The sequence below is a fragment of the Cebus imitator genome, unplaced genomic scaffold (assembly GCF_001604975.1).
Source record: "Cebus imitator isolate Cc_AM_T3 unplaced genomic scaffold, Cebus_imitator-1.0 Scaffold213, whole genome shotgun sequence".
NCBI lineage: Eukaryota > Metazoa > Chordata > Mammalia > Primates > Cebidae > Cebus > Cebus imitator.
The window spans coordinates 693081-713136 of NW_016107528.1; the positions used below are offsets into that span (position 1 = coordinate 693081).

At 36.1% G+C, this 20056-nt stretch overlaps 2 protein-coding genes across 4 annotated transcripts in view; both read left to right on the top strand.

Moving 5' to 3' along the window:
• Nucleotides 1–20056, top strand: part of DDX4 (DEAD-box helicase 4) — a 70234-nt gene that overhangs the window by 18472 nt on the left and 31706 nt on the right. For 2 of the 3 annotated variants that reach the window (XM_037745777.1, XM_037745779.1), the window contains exons 4-7: nt 1406–1480; nt 4372–4449; nt 8665–8715; nt 12473–12532. In XM_037745777.1, the coding sequence (XP_037601705.1) occupies nt 1406–1480; nt 4372–4449; nt 8665–8715; nt 12473–12532 (264 nt within the window). The remainder of the gene's footprint in view (nt 1–1405; nt 1481–4371; nt 4450–8664; nt 8716–12472; nt 12533–20056) is intronic. The other variant, XM_037745778.1, reaches the window with a different exon arrangement.
• Nucleotides 4774–7639, top strand: LOC108317974 (phosphatidylinositol N-acetylglucosaminyltransferase subunit A). Its single transcript, XM_017548680.2, has 3 exons — nt 4774–4876; nt 5199–5464; nt 5597–7639. The coding sequence occupies exons 1-3, from the start codon at nt 4858–4860 to the stop codon at nt 6068–6070; spliced, it is 759 nt and encodes a 252-aa protein (XP_017404169.1). The 5' UTR covers nt 4774–4857; the 3' UTR covers nt 6071–7639.

Here is a 20056-nt window from a genome sequence, read left to right on the forward strand (position 1 = left end):
CTCCTGACCTCAGGTGATCCACCCGCCTTGGCCTCCAAAGTGCTTGGATTACAGGCGTGAGCCACCACGCCCGGCCTCCTTATTTCCTCTACTTTTGTGTGATTTACTTTGTTTTTCTAATATTCTTGTTGAGATGGTTATTAAGCTTATTAAGTTCTCATTTTCTAGTATAAATATTTAAATACTGATAAGTCACATTTTTATAATATTTATTTCTAAACTTTCATTGTGATTTATTTTGAGCTCGGAGTTATATAGAAGTGTTTTTAAAAATAAATCACTGAATGGGATTTTAAATATTTTTTTTCATATTTAAAAGCTTTTGATTTGATTGCATCGTGATAAGATAATCTTGTGTATGTGAATTGATTTTTGAACTCTTTTGGTGAATTTGCATTATGGCTTTCTACATGGCCAGTTTATAAACATTCTTTCCATTGTTGAAGAATGTCAGCTCTTTAATGTTGAATGCTGTATATTTCTATGAAATCCATGTGCATAGTATTCTATGGATGACCATAATTTCTATATTTCGCGTTGATCATTTATTTGGTATTACAGACAGCGCTTATAAAAACTTTTTTATAGCCAGGTGCAGTGGCTCATGCCTGTAATCCCAGCACTTTGGGAGGCTGAGGTGGGCGGATCACGAGGTCAGGGGTTGGAGACCAGCCTGTCCAACATGGTGAAACCCTGTCTCTGGTTAAAAATACAAAAATTAGCTGAGTGTGGTGGCATGCACCTGTAATCCGAGCTACTTGGGAGGCTGAGGCAGGAGAATTGCTTGAACCCAGGAGGCGTTGCAGTGAGCCAAGAGTGAGCCATTGCACTCCGGCCTGGGCGGCAGAGTGAGACTCCATCTCAAAAAAACAAAACAAAAAAGAAAACAAAACTTTTTATGTCTGTCAGTGTAACCATGTGATTATATCCAGAGGAGAAATTCATTTTACTCTACTTTCAGAGTGTATGCCTTTTAAATTAGGATCAAGATTGATCTAGTTTATAATCTAAATACAGTGTGTGTTTTGTGCTTGCTGCCCTGTGTCCTTGTTCTGAGTATTAGCAAACTTAAGACTATTTTCCATTTTTAAAAAATTTAATTATTTTGTTGTTTTCTTTCAGGGAATGGAAAGGATTGTTTTCCATTCAATTATTAGGTTAAAAATTGCTGTTTTTTGCTGTCTAATTCGTTAATTATGAATGAGATTTACTCACCATTTATTTTTCTTTTGGAGTGCTGTCTATTCACAGTCACAGCCAATTTTTTTAAACTGAGCTGTTTGTCATCTTTTTTACTGCTATATAAAACTCCTCCTTTGCCACGTGTGGCACATTGACAAGGCTTAAGGTTTGCAAGTACTAGATAATTTTTATTTGACTTACTTCAAAATGTTGTTTGCTTTAGAAATGGATGATAGACCTCGAAGAGATCATTTCGTGAAAAGTGGATTTGCCTCTGGGCGGAATTTTGGAAACAGAGGTAAGCATCTTTGTCTTTCCTTAATCTGCTGAGCTGTTGAATAATAGGATGTATAGAGGTTTTCATGGCCGTTTGGTACAAAACTAAGTCTGTTGTAACACAGTGTATATTAGACTTTGTGTTGAGATAATGAGTTCATCATTTTTCCAAGTTCAATTTTCTTTTTGCTGAGTTACCTCCTTTTTGGGACAGAGAGTAGTGTTAAGTTGTTCAGACAGATTGGTTGGATGGATAGATAGGTTGGATGGACAGAAGCTTCACATAGCTGCTGCTTTCTTTTTTTTTTTTTTTTTGAGATGGAGTCTCACTCTGTCTCCAGGCTGGAGTGCAGTGGTGTGATCTCGGCTGACTGCGACCTCTGACTCCCTGGTTCAGGTGATTCTTCTTCCTCAGCCTACCAAGTAACTGGGACTACTGGAACATACCACCATGCCCAGCTAATTTTTGTATTTTTTAGTAGAGATGGGGTTTCACCATGTTGGCCAGGATGGTCTCCGTCTCTTGACCTCGTGATCTGCCTGCCTTGGCCTCCCAAAGTGCTGGGATTACAGGTGTGAGCCACCATGCCTGGCCTAGAGCGGCTGCTTAACATGTTTATGATATTGATTTCCAACAATTGAGATGGAAGAATGTTTGTAAAAGCTTCAGGGATTAGAGATGAGAAGGACTCTTTCTTGAATTTTATATTTTTCAAGAAAAGGCAGTATAGGAAACATTTGTTGGCACATTAGTACTAATTTTTTAATAGTTTATTTTGCCATGATTGGAGTTTTAAATTTTACTTTTAGAACAACCACCTGAAATGACAGATAATGACACAGCCAAAAACCTTTCTACAGTCCATTTTTAGACTTAATATTAACATGCTAGAAATATTCTGCACTATATATATCTTATTATAGTGCAATAACATATTAGAACTTCAAGTTAAATTTATTTGAAAATTCATATGGTCATTCTTTTTCTCATAGGAGATGCTAGGGCTATTTAGTAACCATACTTGACACTTATTCTTGAATTTATGAGATGTTATTTTTTGAAACATTTATTGATATTTACAGATATTTTTGTTATGGAAACTAAAATTTGATGCATGATGTTTTATTTGACATTTGAAAAATTTACTCATTTAAATACAATGAACACAAATTTGAGTTTTATATTTTGACATGTTTCTGCCACTAATGGAAATAATTTATTCAAATATATACTTATGTTTTGGTTTTTAAGCCTGCATATTATGTAAGATGCATTGCTTATTTGGACCATGTAATTGTGTTAAGAGATTCAAATGAAGTTTTGTTAGCTACTACTTAACATTATATTTTATTATTACATTTAGGAACATATTTAGTATTTAGATATATTTTAAAATTATATTTAGAAGAGGTTATATGATATTTTGATACAGGCTTCTAAATATTGAATAAAACCTTTTTGAATGAGAAAATCATCACTGAGGCATATTTTTACCACAAATTATTTTCATGTTTTATGTTAAAATACACATAAAATTTCTGACTGAACTCTCAGTTGTTAATACTTAAAAAAATTAGCTTTATATTGTATATAACTTGGGACATTTGTAGACCCATGAGTATAACATTTTTCTTATGATTCTTCTAACATATAGTTCCAATCTGATTTTCTTTTCAGTAAAACTTGCTTAACTAAAAATGTGGGTTTTGAAGTTGACTCTTAATTGCTTAAAATATAATATTGACTAGCTTGTTATATCCTGTGAAGTATATCTGAGTAGCTTTGACTTCTTGAATCACACATCTTTGAAATCTGATGAAAACACTTTTATAGTGGGCATACACAATTTTACATGTGGTCTTAGGAGATACCCAGATCCCTTTTAACTCCTCTCTATGAGGGTATTACAGAGATGAGTAAGACAGTTCATAGGGATCACAGGGAATGCTTTAATTTTGTTCCCAGTGATAGTTTAAAACATCATTTTATGCTGTTTTGGATGCCTCTCCTGTTATTTTTGTAATTTTTTATTTCAAATAATTGTGCTTTTTGCTATCACATCTCTGCCATAGAGATTTTTAATTTAGTGGTAGAGAAACATATGGAAAGAAATACTGCTTTTAAAAGGTACAGATAGTATGCTGTGGGAATATGGAAGAAGGATAAATTATGACTGGAGTGCTAAAGGAAGACTTCACAAAATTGGTTTTTTAAAGAATGAAATGAAGTTTGGTAAGACAAGTAGGAAAGCAGGGAATACCATGCCGAAGGAACAGCATGTACAAAGATACAGAATATTAGGAGTTGACAGTGTGGAGTATTGGAGTTGTTTGTTGTGAATTAACATGTTGAGTGTTTAGAATTATGTAGTGAGAAACAAAGCTAAGAAGGTTAGTATGGGGAAATAGTATGGCCAAATGGGGAGGCCAGGAGGGGATTAGTAGTCAGTCTTAGGTTTTTTCCCCTATGTAGCCCCTTGTTTTAATTTTAAAAGTGGAAAGGTTATGAGAAATATAAGAAATAGGAAAATAAAAAATAGAGTTTAACAGGACATGAGTATAAAATTTTCAATAGCAATGACTCACACAGAGCAGAGTGTAATAGCTGGCTCTGTCAGGGTAAGGATTCAACATATAGAAAACTACGGAGCAGAATTTTTCTGATAGAAGGTCTCCAATATAATACTGACTAGTAGAAAACTATATTTCACCAGTAGTAGATTTGTTTTTATCTTGATATCATAATTTAAGAGTTTTTTTTTTAAGTCGCAGGTATATTAATTAAGTTTCTATGCTACTCTGTTTCCATTATTGGGAGTCCCTTTATGCCAAAAATTCATTTAATTCTTAGTTTTTGATGATGACACACTTAATTTTATATGTTAAGAATTTTCACTATCTGACCTTTTTTAGATGCTGGCGAATCTAATAAAAGAGGAAATACGTCTGCAATGGGTGGTTTTGGAGCTGGAAAGAGTTTTGGAAACAGAGGTGATTACTTATGATATCTTACAATCAAAACTTGAGTTTTTTTAAATAATTGAGTTTAAATACTGATTGACAGACATTCCATATTGACATTTGATTTTAAGGTATATATTCCCTAAGTGCCTTTACACCAAAGACTATTTTATTAAAATTTATTAAAAACATTTTTAAATTTTATGAAAGATTACTGATGAATGCTTTTAAAATTAATTCTGGAGACATGTCTGTATGCTCCAGAGATACATAACTCTTAGACATAGGTTTTTAAGAAATAAATTTGAGGACAGAGGGGAGGGACTCCGGCTGAAGCCGCGGGAGGTCCGGACACTGACGGCCATGGAACTTGCCGGTAATAGAGGACACATCTCTTAACTAGGTTGCTCTAAGAACTGATGCCTAAACCATCTCAGCATGGCCTATAGAGGAGTAGGTGGGGATGGCCATCCTGACTCAGCTACACTCTCTTGTGTTAGCCCTGGAAGTCTTTACACATGTAGAACCCGTACCCATAATATATGCATGGTATCTGACTTTTTCTACCCAAATATGGGAGGTGTGGAAAGCCACATTTACCAGCTCTCTCAGTGCCTGATTGGAAGAGGGCATAAGGTTATAATTGTCACCCATGCTTATGGAAATCAAAAAGGCATCCGTTACCTCACTAATGGCCTCAAAGTCTATTACTTGCCTCTGAAAGTCATGTACAACAAGTCTACAGCCACGACCCTCTTTCACAGTCTGCCATTGCTCAGGGACTGATTTGCTTAGTGGTAGAATACCTGAACTCTGTCAGAAATATCCAGATTTAAATTTCATAATTGGAGGAGAGGGACCAAAGAGAATCATCTTGGAAGAAGTTCGGGAAAGATACCAGCTACATGACAGGGTGCGTCTTTTGGGAGCTTTAGAACACAAGGATGTTAGAGATGTCTTAGTTCAAGGACATGTTCTTCTTAATACCTCCCTTACTGAAGCGTTCTGCATGGCGATCGTGGAAGCAGCCAGTTGTGGTTTACAGGTAAAAAGCATTAAGGGCATACATGGTTGGGGTTTCTGTATATTTTGAAAAATAATGAGACACATTCCATAATAATGTCTTAACTGGTTTTGATGATTATGGTGGAGCATATGTTCTTTCTTTCTTTTTAAGGTTGTAAGTACCAAGGTTGGTGGTATTCCTGAGGTGCTTCCAGAAAACCTTATTATTTTGTGTGAGCCTTCAGTAAAATCTTTGTGTGAAGGACAGGAAAAAGCGATTTTCCAACTGAAGTCAGGGACATTGCCAGCTCCAGAAAATATCCATAACATAGTAAAGACTTTCTACACCTGGAGGAATGTTGCGGAAAGAACTGAAAAGGTATATGACCGGGTGTCAGTGGAAGCTGTGTTGCCAATGGACAAACGACTAGACAGACTTACCTCTCACTGCGGCCCAGTAACAGGCTACATCTTTGCATTGTTGGCTGTTTTCAACTTCCTCTTCCTCATTTTCTTGAGTTGGATGACTCCAGATTCTGTCATTGATGTTGCAGTAGATGCCACTGGGCCACGGGGTGCCTGGACTCATAAATATTCTCACAGTAAAAGAAGGGGTCGGAATAGTGAGATATCTAAAACTAGGTAGAAGAAAGCCTCGATTGTGAGATTTTAAACATTTGTAATAGCTCTATTAAGACTGTGGAAAATAACCTTGGTTTGGGGGGGTTTTTGTTTTTTTAAAGTTAATTCAGTAAGTTACGCTACCTCTATATCATTCAATGTTTTCTGTTGAGGAAAGATAAAAACTTATGCAATTCCTGAGTGTAAAACTTCTTGCACTTATTTGAAATTTAGAAGACAACATTTAAGCCACTCAGGTATGAAATTTTTCAGACTACTGAAATCCCTGTAGCAGAGATGTTTAACATTATATTTTGAGAGCTTTGGGTGCTGAAGGGCCAAATGTTTTCTGGGCATTTTTTGGCCAGTTTTTAATGCTGTACCATTAGACACTCACCAGATGTTTACAAGTTTTCTTTAGAGAAGTACAACAATTATATGAACTATTTTAAGTCATATTCATATACATTTATTAGACATGTAAGTCATGTCTTTAAGCATTTATTAGGTTCACTCAGTAGGTGTTACATATAATTAACAGGCTCGTTGAGTAAGATAGTCCATCAGTTACCAGCACATTTTGAACAACTGCTCTGTGTAGAATGTTGAACTAGATGCTCCCTGCTGTTAAGGACCGGGGGTGTATTCACTCTTTGTTTACCATTCAGATGGCTTACTTAATCGTAGTCATGGTTGACATGAGATAGTTAAATATCCAACATGCCAAAAATGCTCATGCCAGTTAATGCCAGGAAAAAAATCACCGACACACTACTAGTACTTCTTTGATCCTATTGTATGCATTCTCCTGGATAGAGCCTTCATCTTCAGTTGTGTTTATGAAGATATTTTTTGCTTTTTAAATACTGGGGACCAAGATCACTGTTGATAGTGCAGAGAAGCCCTCCATATTTGTCAGTGCATAATTGAGTTTTCTGTAAATGCCTTCGTGTTTTCTGAGCAGAATGTATGAGGTATGCCATCCCAAAACCAGCTGCTACCCTGTCCTTTTAATGTAAGTCACTCCCCTTCACTGTGGCCTCGCTGATGTCTGATAAGTATTGTCAGTGTGCAGAAGACTTTACTTCAGAATGTTTTATTTATAGCAAACCAAGTTGAAAATTTTAGGAACAGTCTTTGTGGGTGTATGTTATTAACTGTAATTATTGTTGCCCAGAGCCACGGGTTTTTTAACCCCAAATTATCCACATGGTGTGTATTATTAATTCTTTGAACTCTTGAGGTTTTTGTGAGAAAAGAACTGTGAATTCAAAATAATGAGGCACTTATGCGTGCACTACATAGATTCTGACAGTGTTGTGATTCTGTATAGGATTTTTTAAAATAACATTCACAAAATTTATTACTTTTTAAAAAATAACATGCCTATTAACTGGTTGCACTGATATAAAAGAAATATATTTGTGTTCTGTTTGTACTAAAACGCAAAAGCAAGAGTGCAATTTTTAAAATCTAGAAGTTAGGGATTCTTTTGTTGGGGAAAAATGGACTGATCTAAACCATTCAGTCTTACTGGGATTTTTATGCATAGAAACTCACATATAAACATGAAATAAACAGTGCCAATATTCATGNGGAAGTAAATTTGTTTTACGTAAATCTTAATTTTCAACCTTCCTGGATACCTTGTCACTGTCAGTGTTGAACTGGTCAGTATGTGGAAACACATTGCTCCACCTTGCTACTTACGTTGATTTTAAAGTGAATTTACAGTGATGAGAAATTTGTGAAAAATACATGGTATTTCTTTTGATGTTTCAAAAGGTTGCCCATGAAAAACTGATTTGTTAAAACATGCTACATGTCCAAAAATAAAACCAGAATGACATTTTGATAATTTTCTGCGTTTGTCTTATTTTATGAACAGATTATTATTTCTAGTGGAACAGGCTGTCCCTGCCCCCGACACTTTCTTTTTCAGTGCAATTTGGATGTGTTGCTTGGACTATTAGTAAAACAAGAAATACCCTTTGGGTGATGAATTACTCTGTCATTTTTTGTTTGTAGAATATCTGCTCTCTCTTACTTACGGAATAGCAAGTTCAATTGTGCCTTTGTTTCCTTACCCAAATAAGCCCTTGTTTTTCACTGCCCTAGCATTATCACGTGAGACAAAAAAAAAAAAAAAAAAAAAAAAAAAAAAAGAAATTTGAAAGCAAAATTTAATGACTTTTTAAAAAAGAGTAAACAAAAAATTTCATGTTATTAAGCAGAAAATCACTCAGTATTGGATTATAATTTAGTTGTATTGTCTTTAACAGACGAAGAGATTGAGTTTGTAAAATGTTAGGAATTTTGATAGTTTGAAATAGAAAGCATATAGTGGTTATACTGACATATTCCTCTATTTTGCCCATGTGCGTATAGAGGAGCATATAACAATTGAGGTAATATAGAATTGGGTGAAAAGAAAGTTGTTTTTAATCTTAAAAGAAGGGAGTTGATAAATTGACACAAAGTAGAAATTGTTGAGTGAATTTATACGTGATAACTATATATACAATTGTATATGGCTTATCATAGTAGTCCCTGTGTGGTGGTGATTATTTTTTTAACCACAGAGGTACAGGAAATTATTTCATTTTATATTTTGTATAGGTTTTTCAAACAGCAGGTTTGAAGATGGTGATAGCTCTGGTTTCTGGAGAGGTAAGGTCAATATTTTTGTGTTTTAAGATTTAACGTCAAAAGTACATGCTTAAAAAGAGAAATTAAGAGCAAGTATTTTAGTCTGGTCTAATTCTAACTTATTTAAACCAGATTTTATGAAGCAGCTATATCCAAAGCCTTAACTAAGGATATTACTGGTTTGTACATAAAGAATTCAGGCATCCTAATTTGGCCTGTTGCCATCTGCCTTAATCTATGAGGTACAACTTTTGAATGCTCTGAAACTTAAGAAAATGTGGACAAATAGTAAAAAGAAGTAGTCACGAATTGAAACTTCGCTATATATAAATACAGTTTATGATGTGTTAGGGTCATATTTCAATTCAAATAAATCTAAGAAAAAGTTTCATGAGAATGTAAATCAATGCTGAAATTAAAGACATTTCCATCGAAGGTACTGACACTCTGCAGGAATATAGAGAATGATGAAAATAATGTTACCAGAAGATGGACTACCATAAACAGTGCATTCCCAAATCTGATTGAGTAGATTTGGGTGAGGCTTTGAAGCCTGTTTTAAAATCATCTGTGGTGATTCTGATACCTCCTTTGGTGTAACCATTGATGTATGAAATCTTTATAACAGAACATTTTAGGGTGCCAAAATTGGCTTCATGTCTCTGCCTGGCTACCTGCTAGTTGAAGTAGAACAAGTTAATTTTTCTAAGCCAATTTTCTATTCCACAGAATGGAAGGTATTCATTTTATAGGTGGTTAGGCAGACTAAGTGAGAATGCATGTAAAAGCATATAGCTCAATACCAGATACATTCATGATAAACACTCAAATGCCATCTATCTTTCTTCATTAAATATTTGAAGCTTGATCTTTTTATACACTTTGATTCCCAAAGTCAAAATCAAGCCTAGACCTGATCACCTTAAAACTCTTTTGATATAAGGTGGGATTTTAATTATCAAACGAGATTGTTTCTCCATACTACCCCCAGTCTCTCTCCTTGCTTCTCTTGTTTTTCTCCTAATTCAAATGAAAACATATGTGACATAGAAATAGTATTTGTGAGAGAAGAAAAATACCATCAGTTTTACTCTTTTCCATTTCTATTTGTTTCTATTCTGATCTCTCAACTTTTAACTCATTTAATATTCAAGATCATTTCTACTTATACAAAGACCTTTCTACCCACTTGACTCCTTTCTAGAGATGGTGGACCAGAGAGCTTTTGAATACAAATTCTCACAACATTTGAGAGAACCTCTCTCCAAAGTGACCTGCTTGCTTTCTTCTGGTCTACTTTCTTCTTTTTTCATTCTTAGTTCCCCTAAAATAAAAATTAAAAAAAAAAAGATATTTGGATTGAATTCTTTCATTCTTTCAAATTGCTAATAAGCCCAGGTTCTGAGCTCATAGTAGAAGCTTTTTACTCTGCACACAAATGAATAGAGTGTTTTTAAGTTTTTTCTCCTGTAATCTGTTTTCCTTAAGCTGGTATATTGTAGTGAGAAGGAACTCAGATATTGGATTTGAACACCCTAGGTGTGAAACTTAGATCCTCCTCCTTAATTATTTTGAAAAAGCATGTAACTTGCTGTTTTTCATTTTTCCTACTTATAAAATGATTATTATATCAACTTCACAAGGTTTTTGTGAAAATTTAAAAAGTTAATACATGTGATACAATTAAAACAGTGCCAGGCACATACTTTCTTTATGTGTTGTTATTTTTATATCATTAATAGGTTGTAACTAATCTTGGGATCATTATCTCATTTTTGTTTGCTTAGCTTTATTTCCTAACTCTTAGAGATCACTTCTTTTTTAAAATATTTTTTTTATTTTGACATAGTTTGATTTATAAGAAGTTGCAAAAATAGTACAGAGGTTTTTCATGCACCCATCACCCAACTTCTCTTAATGTTTTCTATGTCTATTCCCAATGTGATCAAAATAACTATAGGTTTATTTTAGGGAAATAATTGGCCAAAGATACTGTGAGACTCTTCCTTGCCGGGTTCTAGATTAATATTTTTTTTTCTCTAAGGCAGTAAATATTAGTGATCATCATCATTACTCCAGGGCCAACTTTTGTAAAATTCTTTCTTTCCTGCCCTTCCCTTCTCCACTGTATTAAGTCCTACTTTCCAGAAAGTTATCTTGTTAATGGCTCTTTAGTATTGTTTGCCAGTTGTCAGCTACAGCTCAAATAGAAGCTTGCAACAAGAGCTTTGGGTCACTGTTTATTGTAGAACAATATTAGTTGTTAAGTGGATTGGGACTTTTACACAGGAACTTAGCTAATAGCCTGCAAGCTGTTTAGTGACTTGCTCTCATTATTATGACTTAATGTTCCCAGATATTAAATATTAGTGACATGTACAAAGCTTCCTTGAAACCATCTTTGTATTTCCCAAATGTGACTTTTTTGGAATCTTCTGGAAATCTTGATGTTATAGTAATAACATAGAACTTTTAAATTGTGAAAAATTATTCCTTTTAGAATAAACATTTCTGGGAATGGGGCCTAGGAATGAATGAATGAATGAATGAATTCATGTCACCCAGGCTGGAGTGCAGTGGCATGATCTCAGCTCACTGCAACCTTCACCTCCCGGGGTCAAGCGATTCTCCTGCCTCAGCCTCCTGAGTAGCTAGTATTACAGGAGCATGCCACCACACCTGGCTAATTTTTGTATTTTTCGTAGAGACAGGGTTTCACCATGTTGGTCAGGCTGGTCTCGAACTCCTGACCTCATTATCTGCCCACCTCTACCTCCCAAAGTGCTGGGGTTACAGGTGTGAGCTGCTGCAGCCAGCCTAGAAATTTATTTTTAGCCAACTCTCCAGGTAGTTTTCAGGCAGCCTTCAGTATAGTAATCACTCATACCACTATTTTAAAACTCTGGGAATGTTACATATTAATATCATTAAAAATGGAGAAGCTAGGATATCCTCAGATTATTTCATTATGATGAATGAGGGAAAGTTTGCATATATTTAAGAAGGCACAAATGTCTCAAGTTTATTAAGAACAGTAAATTGGCCAGGTGTGGTGGTTCATGCCTGTAATCCAAGCACTTTGGGAGGCCAGGATAGGCAGATCACATGAGACCAGGAGTTCAAGACCAGCCTGGCCATCATGGCAAAAGCACATCTCTACTAAAAATACAAAAATTAGTCTGGCATGGTGGCGGGTGCCTGTAATCCCAGCTACTCAGGAGGCTAAGGTGGGAGAATTGCTTAAACCCAGGAGGCAGAGGTTGCAGTGAGCCGAGATCACACCAGTGCACTCTAGGCTGCACAGCAGAGCAGACTACATCTCTGGAGTCAAAAAAAAAAAAAAAAAAATTACACAAAATATATGACATTATAAGTAGAACAGTCTAGTGGTCTGTGGACCATATTTGAGAACCACTTGATTACTTGATAGTTCAGCTATTCCTGAAATCATTTTTGGTCAAACTGAAATTTTTTGAAATTTTTAATTTTTTTTGATGTTTTTTTGCGTAGTATAATGCTTGGCAAATAGTAGGTTCTCAATTTAATATAATAAACATTTAATATCTAGATACATGAGATGATTTGTATAGGGAATTGACTCTGAGTAACGTCTTTATGTATCTGTTGTTAAAGTTATTTGAAGAAATAAAATTTTTACATTTTAACTTATGAAAATATTTTATTTTCTTACTAATTTACCTTGTGACAGTGCTATTCTTTATATATTGCATCAAGTTAATTATTTAAATGCTATTTACATGTTAAATTTTTATTTAAGAATCTAGTAATGACTGTGAAGACAATCAAACACGGAACAGAGGGTTTTCCAAGAGAGGCGGTAAGGACCACATTTTGGAACAATTTGTATTTAAGACAGAGATACTAAACTGATAAAACTGATTTTGAAAGAGCTGGATGAAAAATTCTGATGGCAAAAACCTTTGAAGAAAAATACTTTGGTATATGTTTTCTGCTTTTAATATTTGAGTGAATATTCAGTAGGTGCCCCTCCTTTCACTTTTTTTTTTTAACTTTTAGGTTCAGCGGTACATGTGTAGGTTTGTTATCTAGGTAAATCGCATGTCAGGGGGTTTTGGTATACACATTATTTCATTACCCAGATAATAAGCATAGTACCTGATAGGTAGTTTTTTAACCCTGTACCTCCTCCCACTTTCCACCCTAAAGTAAGTCCCAGTGTTTGTTGTTCCGTTCTTTGTGTCCACCTGTTCCCAATGTTTAGCTGCAACTTATAAGTGAGAACATTCAGTATTTGGCTTTCTGTTTCTGTGTTAGTTTGCTTAGAATAATGGAGCCCCGTTTAAGTTCCTGCAGAGGACAGTGTGTCATTCTTTTTTATGGCTGCATAACATTCCATGGTGCATGTGTTCCATACTTCCTTTGTCCAGTCTACTGTTGGTGGGCATTTAGGTTGATTCTGTCTTTGCTGTTGTGAATAGTGCTGTGATGAACATACATGTACATATGTCTTAATGGTAGAATCATTTATATTCCTTTGGGTATATACCCAATATTGGGATTGCTGGATGGAATGGTAGTTCTGTTTTAGTTCTTTGAGAAATCGCCACACTGCTTTCCATAATGGCTGAACTAATTTGCACTCCCACTAGCAGTGTACTGTATAGGCATTCCCTTTTCTCTGCAACCTCGTCAGCATCTGTTATTTTTTGATTTTTTAATAACCATTCTGACTGGTGTAAGATGATATCTCATTGTGGTTTTGATTTGCATTTCTCTGATGGTTAGTGATGTTGAGCACTTTTTCATCTGCCTGTTGGCTGTATGTTGTCTTTTGAAATGTGTCCATGTCCGTTGCCCACTTTTTGATGGAGTTGTTTTTCTGCTTTTACATTTAATTTCCTTATAGATCCTAGATACTTGACCTTTGTTGGATGCATACTTCGCAAATATTTTCTCCCATTCTATAGGTTGTCTGTTTACTCTGTTGATAGTTTCTTTTGTTGTGCAGGAATTTGTTCATTTAATTAGGTCCCATTTGTCAATTTTTATTTCTGTTGTGGTGGCTTTTGGCATCTTCGTCGCAGAATCTTTGCAAGGGTCTTTTGTCTAGAATGGTATTTCTTAGGTTATCTCCAGGGTTTTTATAGTTTTAGGTTTTACATGTTGTTCTTTAATCTATCTGGAATTGATTTTTGTATACAATCTAAGGAAGGGGTCCAGTTACAGTCTTCTGCATGTGGCTAGCCAGTTATCCCAGCACCATTTATTGAATAAGGAATCCTTTCCTCATGGCTTCTTGTTGTCAACCCTGTCAAAATCAGATGGTTGTAGGTGTGTGGTATTCCCGTTTGCAGATGGTATGATTTTATACTTGGAAAACCCTATGTAGTCTCTGCCCCAAAGCTCCTTAATCTGATAAATTATTTCAGCAGAATTTCAGAATACAAAATCAATGTATGAAAATCAGTAGCATTCCTATCCACCGTAGTGTTAAAATGGCCATACTGCTCAAAGCAAGTCACAGATTCAATCAAACTACCAATGACATTCTTTACAGAATGAGAAGAAAAGATTTTAAAATTTATATGGAACCAAAAAAGAGCATGAATAGCCGACGCAATTCCAAGCACAAAGAACAAAGCTGGAAAGCATCACATTACCTGAGTTCAAACTATACTACAAGGCAGTGGTAACCAAAACAGCATGGTACTTGGTCCAAAACCAGATACCTACACCAGTAGAACAGAATAGAGAGCCCAAAAATAATGCCTTCTTTTACTTTTTTTTTTGAAGTTGGAGTCTCACTCTGTCACCCAGGCTGGAGTGCAGTGGTATGATCTTGGCTCACTGCAACCTCTACCTCCTGAGTTCAAGTGATTCTTGTGCCTTCACCCCCCCAATAGCTGGGACTACAGGCATGTACCAGCATGCCTGGCTAAGTTTTGTATTTTTAGTAGAGACAGGGTTTCACTATATTGGCTGGGCTGGTCTTGATCTCCTGACTTCAGGTAAGCTGCCCACCTCGACCTCCCAAAGTGCTGGGATTACAGGTATGAGCCACTGTGCCTGGGCTTGTTTTACTTTCTAATGGATCTTTTTTTTTTTCTCTCGCATTCAGGTCATGAAATACAAATTGCTAGCACCACAGAATCCCCTTTTCATGTTCATTTGTTATTCACTAATGACCCATTACCCCCAAACCTCTGTTATGACTTCTAACAGCATACAATAATTTAGTGTATTTTTATACTTGATATAAATGGAATCATATTGTATGTACTGTTTTATGTTTACCTTCTTTGTGTGTTTAGTATTGTTTTGTTTTACTGTTGTTTCAATAAAAGTAGGTATTTGGATTACCTCCAGTGTGGGGCTATTATGAAGGTGCTTCTGTAAACATTCTAGTATTCTTTTGGATGTCATTAGTACATACTCAGAAGAAGAATTGCTAGGTTATAGGTAATGTGTATTTTTGGCTTTAATAGTATTGTCAAATGTTTTCAGCATTTATACTAAGATACACTTTCACATTCTGACCAATGCTTGATATTTTTTCTTTTTCTCTCATTTTAACCATTATGCTGGTTGTCTGGTGGTGTACTCATTATGTATTAAATTTCTATATTTTGGACTGATGAAATGTGGAGCACTTCTTATGATTATTGGCCATTTGGACAACATCTTTCATCAAGTCATTTGCCTGTATCTTTGATATCTATTGGGTATCTTAAGTTGCAAGAATAGCGCAGATAGGCTGGGCATGGTGGCTCACATCTGTAATCCCAGAACTTTGGGAGGCCGAGGTGGGCAGATCACTTGAGGTCAGGAATTCAAGACCAGCCTGGCCAACATGATGAAACCCCATCTCTACTAAAAAAACAAAAATTAGGCCGGGCACAGTCGCTCATGCCTGTAATTCCAGCACTTTGGGAGACTGAGGCAGGCAGATCACGAGATCAGGAGTTTGAGCTAAGCCAGGCCAATATGGTGAAACCCCATCTCTACTAAAAAAACAAAAATTAGCCAGGTGTGGTGGCACATGCCTGTAGTCCCAGCTGCTCGGGAGGCTGAGGCAGAAGAATTGCCTGAATCTGGGAGGCAGAGGTTGCAGTGAGCTGAGATCGCGCTGCTGCACTCCAGCCTGGGTGACAGGGCGAGACTTCATCTAAAAAAAGAAAAACTAATTGTAATCAATCTGGAGTTTATTTTTGTATATAACATAGGACTCAAGATACTTTTTTTCCCATATGGATGTTCATTTGACCTAGTGTCACTTATCGAAAAGACTGTCTCTTCCACTCTGCACTACAGGGTTGCCCTTGTCCTAAATTAGGTGGCTTATATATGTATATCTGTTTCTCTTGATTTTATTACATTGGTCATTTTTTTCTATTTTTGTACAATTGCCCCACAATCTAATTATTGTAGTTTTATAATAGGTCCTGATATATGGCATTGCTTGTTTTTCAAGTGCTATGGTTTGGGTATTTGTCCTTCTCATGTTGAAATTTGATTCCTAGATTTGGAGGTAGGGTCTAATGGGAGGTGTTTGGGTCATGGGGGCTCATATCCCTCATGAATAGACCTATATTCTCCTTGCAGGGGTGTTGAGTGAGTTCCCTGTTAGTTCCCTTGCGAGCTAGTTGTTAAAAAGAGCCTGGTGCCCCCTACTTCCTCTACATCATATGATCCTGCACACATCAGCTCCCCTTCACCTTCAGCCATGGGTGGAAGCAGCCTGAGGCTCTTACTGGATGCCCAATCTTGAACGTTTTCAGTTATCAAATCATGAGCCAAATAAACCTTTTTTTTTTTCCATAAATTTCCCAGTCTCAGGTATTCCTTTATAGCAACGTAAAACAAATGACAATCTCAAGATTGCCTGTTATTTTTAGTCCTTTGCATTCCTTTGTGATTTTTAGAATCAGCTTAGTCAATTTCCAGAAGAAAAAACTATCTTAATTTGGGTTACTGTAACAAAATGCTATAAACTGGATAGCTCATAAACAACAGAAATTTATTTCTCACAGTTCTAGAGAGTCTGAAGTCCGAGATCAAGGTACCAGCAGATTCAGTGTCTGGTGAGGACCCATTTCCTGGTTCATAGATGGTGTCTTCTCTCTCTGTCCTCACATGGTAGATGGGGCAGTGCGGCTCTCTGGAGCTTCTTTTATAAGAACACCAATTCCATTCATGAAGGCTCTGCTGTTGTATGGTTACATCATATTTGTTGATTCTTCAGCTGATTAACGTTTCGAGTTGTTGTCACTTTTGTGTTATCATGGCTAATGCTGCTATATTCATTAAGTTTTTGTGTGAACCTATGTTTTCATTTTTCTGGGGTGTATACATAGGAGTGGAATTGCTGTGTCATATGCTAATTCTTAATGTTTAACGTTTTGAGGAACTACCAAATTGTATTCTGTAGCAGCTGCACCATTTTATATTCCCACCCTCAGTGTTATGAGTGTTCTGATTTCTCCACATCCACCAATACTAGTTGTTACTGTTTTTTTTTTTTTTTTTAAATGAATGTGAAGTCTCTCGTGGGGTTTTTTGTTTTGTTTTGTTTTTTGTTTTTTGTTTTTTTGAGACAGGGTCTCATTCTGTCATGTAGGCTGGAGGGCAGTGGCACAATCTTGGCTCACTGCAACCTCAACCTCCTAGGCTCAAATAATCCTTCCACCTCAGTCCCCTGTCTAGCTGGGACTACAGATGTGAACTACCACACCTAGCTAATTTTTGTATTTTTTTTGTAGAGATGGGGTTCCACCATATTGCCGGGGCTGATCTTTAACTCCTAAGCTCACGCAGTCTGCCTGCCTCAGCCTCCCAAAGTGCTGGGATTATAGGCCTGTGCCACAGCGCCCAGCCCTTATTGTCGTTTTGATTGCGTTTTTTGATTACCGTGATGTTGAACAGCTTTTCATGTGCTTATTGGCCATTTGTGTATCTTTGGAGAAATGTCTGTTCAGATCCTTCATTCATTTTAACAATTGGGCTGTCTTTTTATTTTTTTGTGATTTATTTTTATATTCGCAATATGAGTATTATCAGATACATGATTTGGAAGTGTGTATTTTTTTTTAATTTATCTAAAAATTTTTTTTTTTTGAGACAGGCTCTTGCTCTGTTACCCAGATTCTGGGGTGCAGTGGCATAATCATGGTTCACTGTAGCCTCAACCTCCTGATCTCAAGCAGTCCTCCCACCTCAGCCTCCTGAGTAGCTGGGACTATAGGTGTGTGCCACCATGCCCAGCTAATTTTTTTATTTTTTGTGGGGATGGCATCTCGCTATGTTGTCCCAGCTTGTCTCAAACTTCTGGGCTCAAGCAGTTCTCTTGTCTTGGCCTTCCAAAGTGTAGGGATTACAGGTGTGAGCCACTGCATCTGGCCTGCAAATGTTTAATAACCTCCTATGGATTGTCTTTTCACTTTCTTGATGGTACCCTTTGAAACACTAAAATTTAAAATTTTTAGCCAACCCAGTTTATCTTTTTTTGTTCTTTTGATATTATGACTAGAAAAGTGTTGCCTAATGCAGAGCCATGCAGACATTTTCCTTTGTTTCCTTCTAAGAATTTTATAGTTTTAGTTCTTACATTTAAGCCTTTTATAGTTTTAGTTCTTATATTTAAGTTTTTTATAGTTTTAGTTCTTACATTTAAGTCTTTGATGCATTTTGAGGTCATTTTTATAGATGGTATGAGGTAGGGTCCAAATTCTTTTCATATAGATAACCAATTGTTCTAGCACCATTTATTGATGTTTTATATTGATGTATCTAGGTGTGGATCTTTCTGGGTTTATCTTCCTTGGAGTTGAGATTCTTGGATGTATAGATTAATAGTTTTCATGAAATTTGGGATATTTTCAGCTTTTTGTGGTAAGATCTCTATAACAGAAAATTTCCCATATTAACTGTTCTTAAGTGTATAATTGCTGGCATTAAGAGCACAATATTCTATCTTCACTATCATCGCCCAAACAGAAACTTTGTATTCCATTAGACAAAAATTCCCCATATACTCCCTTAACCCTGGTCTTTGGTAATCTCTATTCCATGTTCTCTATGAAATTAGTCTATTTTAGGTATTTCATACAAGTGGAATTATGCAATATCTGTCCTGTTGTAATTGGCTTATTTTACTTAGTGTCTTGTTGTCAGCGTTCATTCATGTTGTAGCATATATCAAAACTATATTTCTTTTAATGGTTGAATAATATACTATTATATGTATTTACCACATTTTATCCATTCACCTGTTGACGGACATTTGGATTGTTTCTTCTTTCTGACTATTGTGAGTAAGTCTGCTATGAACATTTCACCTACAGTTATGTTTGAGTTCCTGTTTTCAAATCTTTTGATTATATACTTATAAGTGGACTTGCCAGGAGATCGAACTTGGTAAGTTAAAATGCAGCAAAATTTGCTGTTCTTACCAATAGTCAGCCTTTTTTTTTTTTTTTTTTTTAAATTAAATAAATACTCCCTTGCTTGCTTCAAGCCTTTGATTCATTTCTAGAGTTTAGAAAAAGTTAATTCTGGCAGTTCTTGCCCATTTTTTTCCTTCCCTTTTTGGAATAGTGAAATTGGGAGTTTGGCCATTTTTGCTGATGTTAGTGATAGATATCATTTTAACATTTTCATTTTATTTGTTAGTATATAGAAATATAGTAACTACCTGGTAAGTACTTTTTAAAAAATGAATAAAAGATTTTCACTTTTATACAAAGGTTAGATGATTTATAAGCTAATTTTTTTCTGAAGATGTTGTCACCAAACGTCTTGAAGATTTATAAGAGATTGTCAGCTGTCCCTTATGAAATGCAAAGTTTACCTTCTGGAAGGAGTTATGTTACTTTTAAAAATATGTTAATGTTGGCTGAGCACGGTGGCTCACACCTGTAATTCTAGCACTTTGGGAGGCAGAAGCGGGAGGATCACTTGAGGTCAGGAATTTGAGACCAGCCTAGCCAACATGGTGAAACCCCAATCTCTACTAAAAATGCAGAAATTAGCTGGGTGTAGTGGTACAGACCTGTAGTCCCAGCTACTCAGGAGGCTGAGGCAGGAGAATTGCTTGAACCCAGGAGGCGGAGGTTTCAGTGAACTGAGATTGCAGCACTCCACTCCAGCCTGGGCAAGAGAATGAGAATCTGTCTCAAAAAAAAGGAACAGAAAAGGACTCAATTTGTTTCAGAAGCTTAACAGAAAAGGCCAGGTGTGTTGGCTCACGCATGTAATCCCAGCACTTTGGGAGGCTGAGGTGGGTGGATCATGAGGTCAGGAGGTCAAGACCAGCCTGGCCAACTGGTGAAACCCAGTCTCTACTAAAAATACAAAAATTAGCCGGGCGTGGTGGTGCATGCCT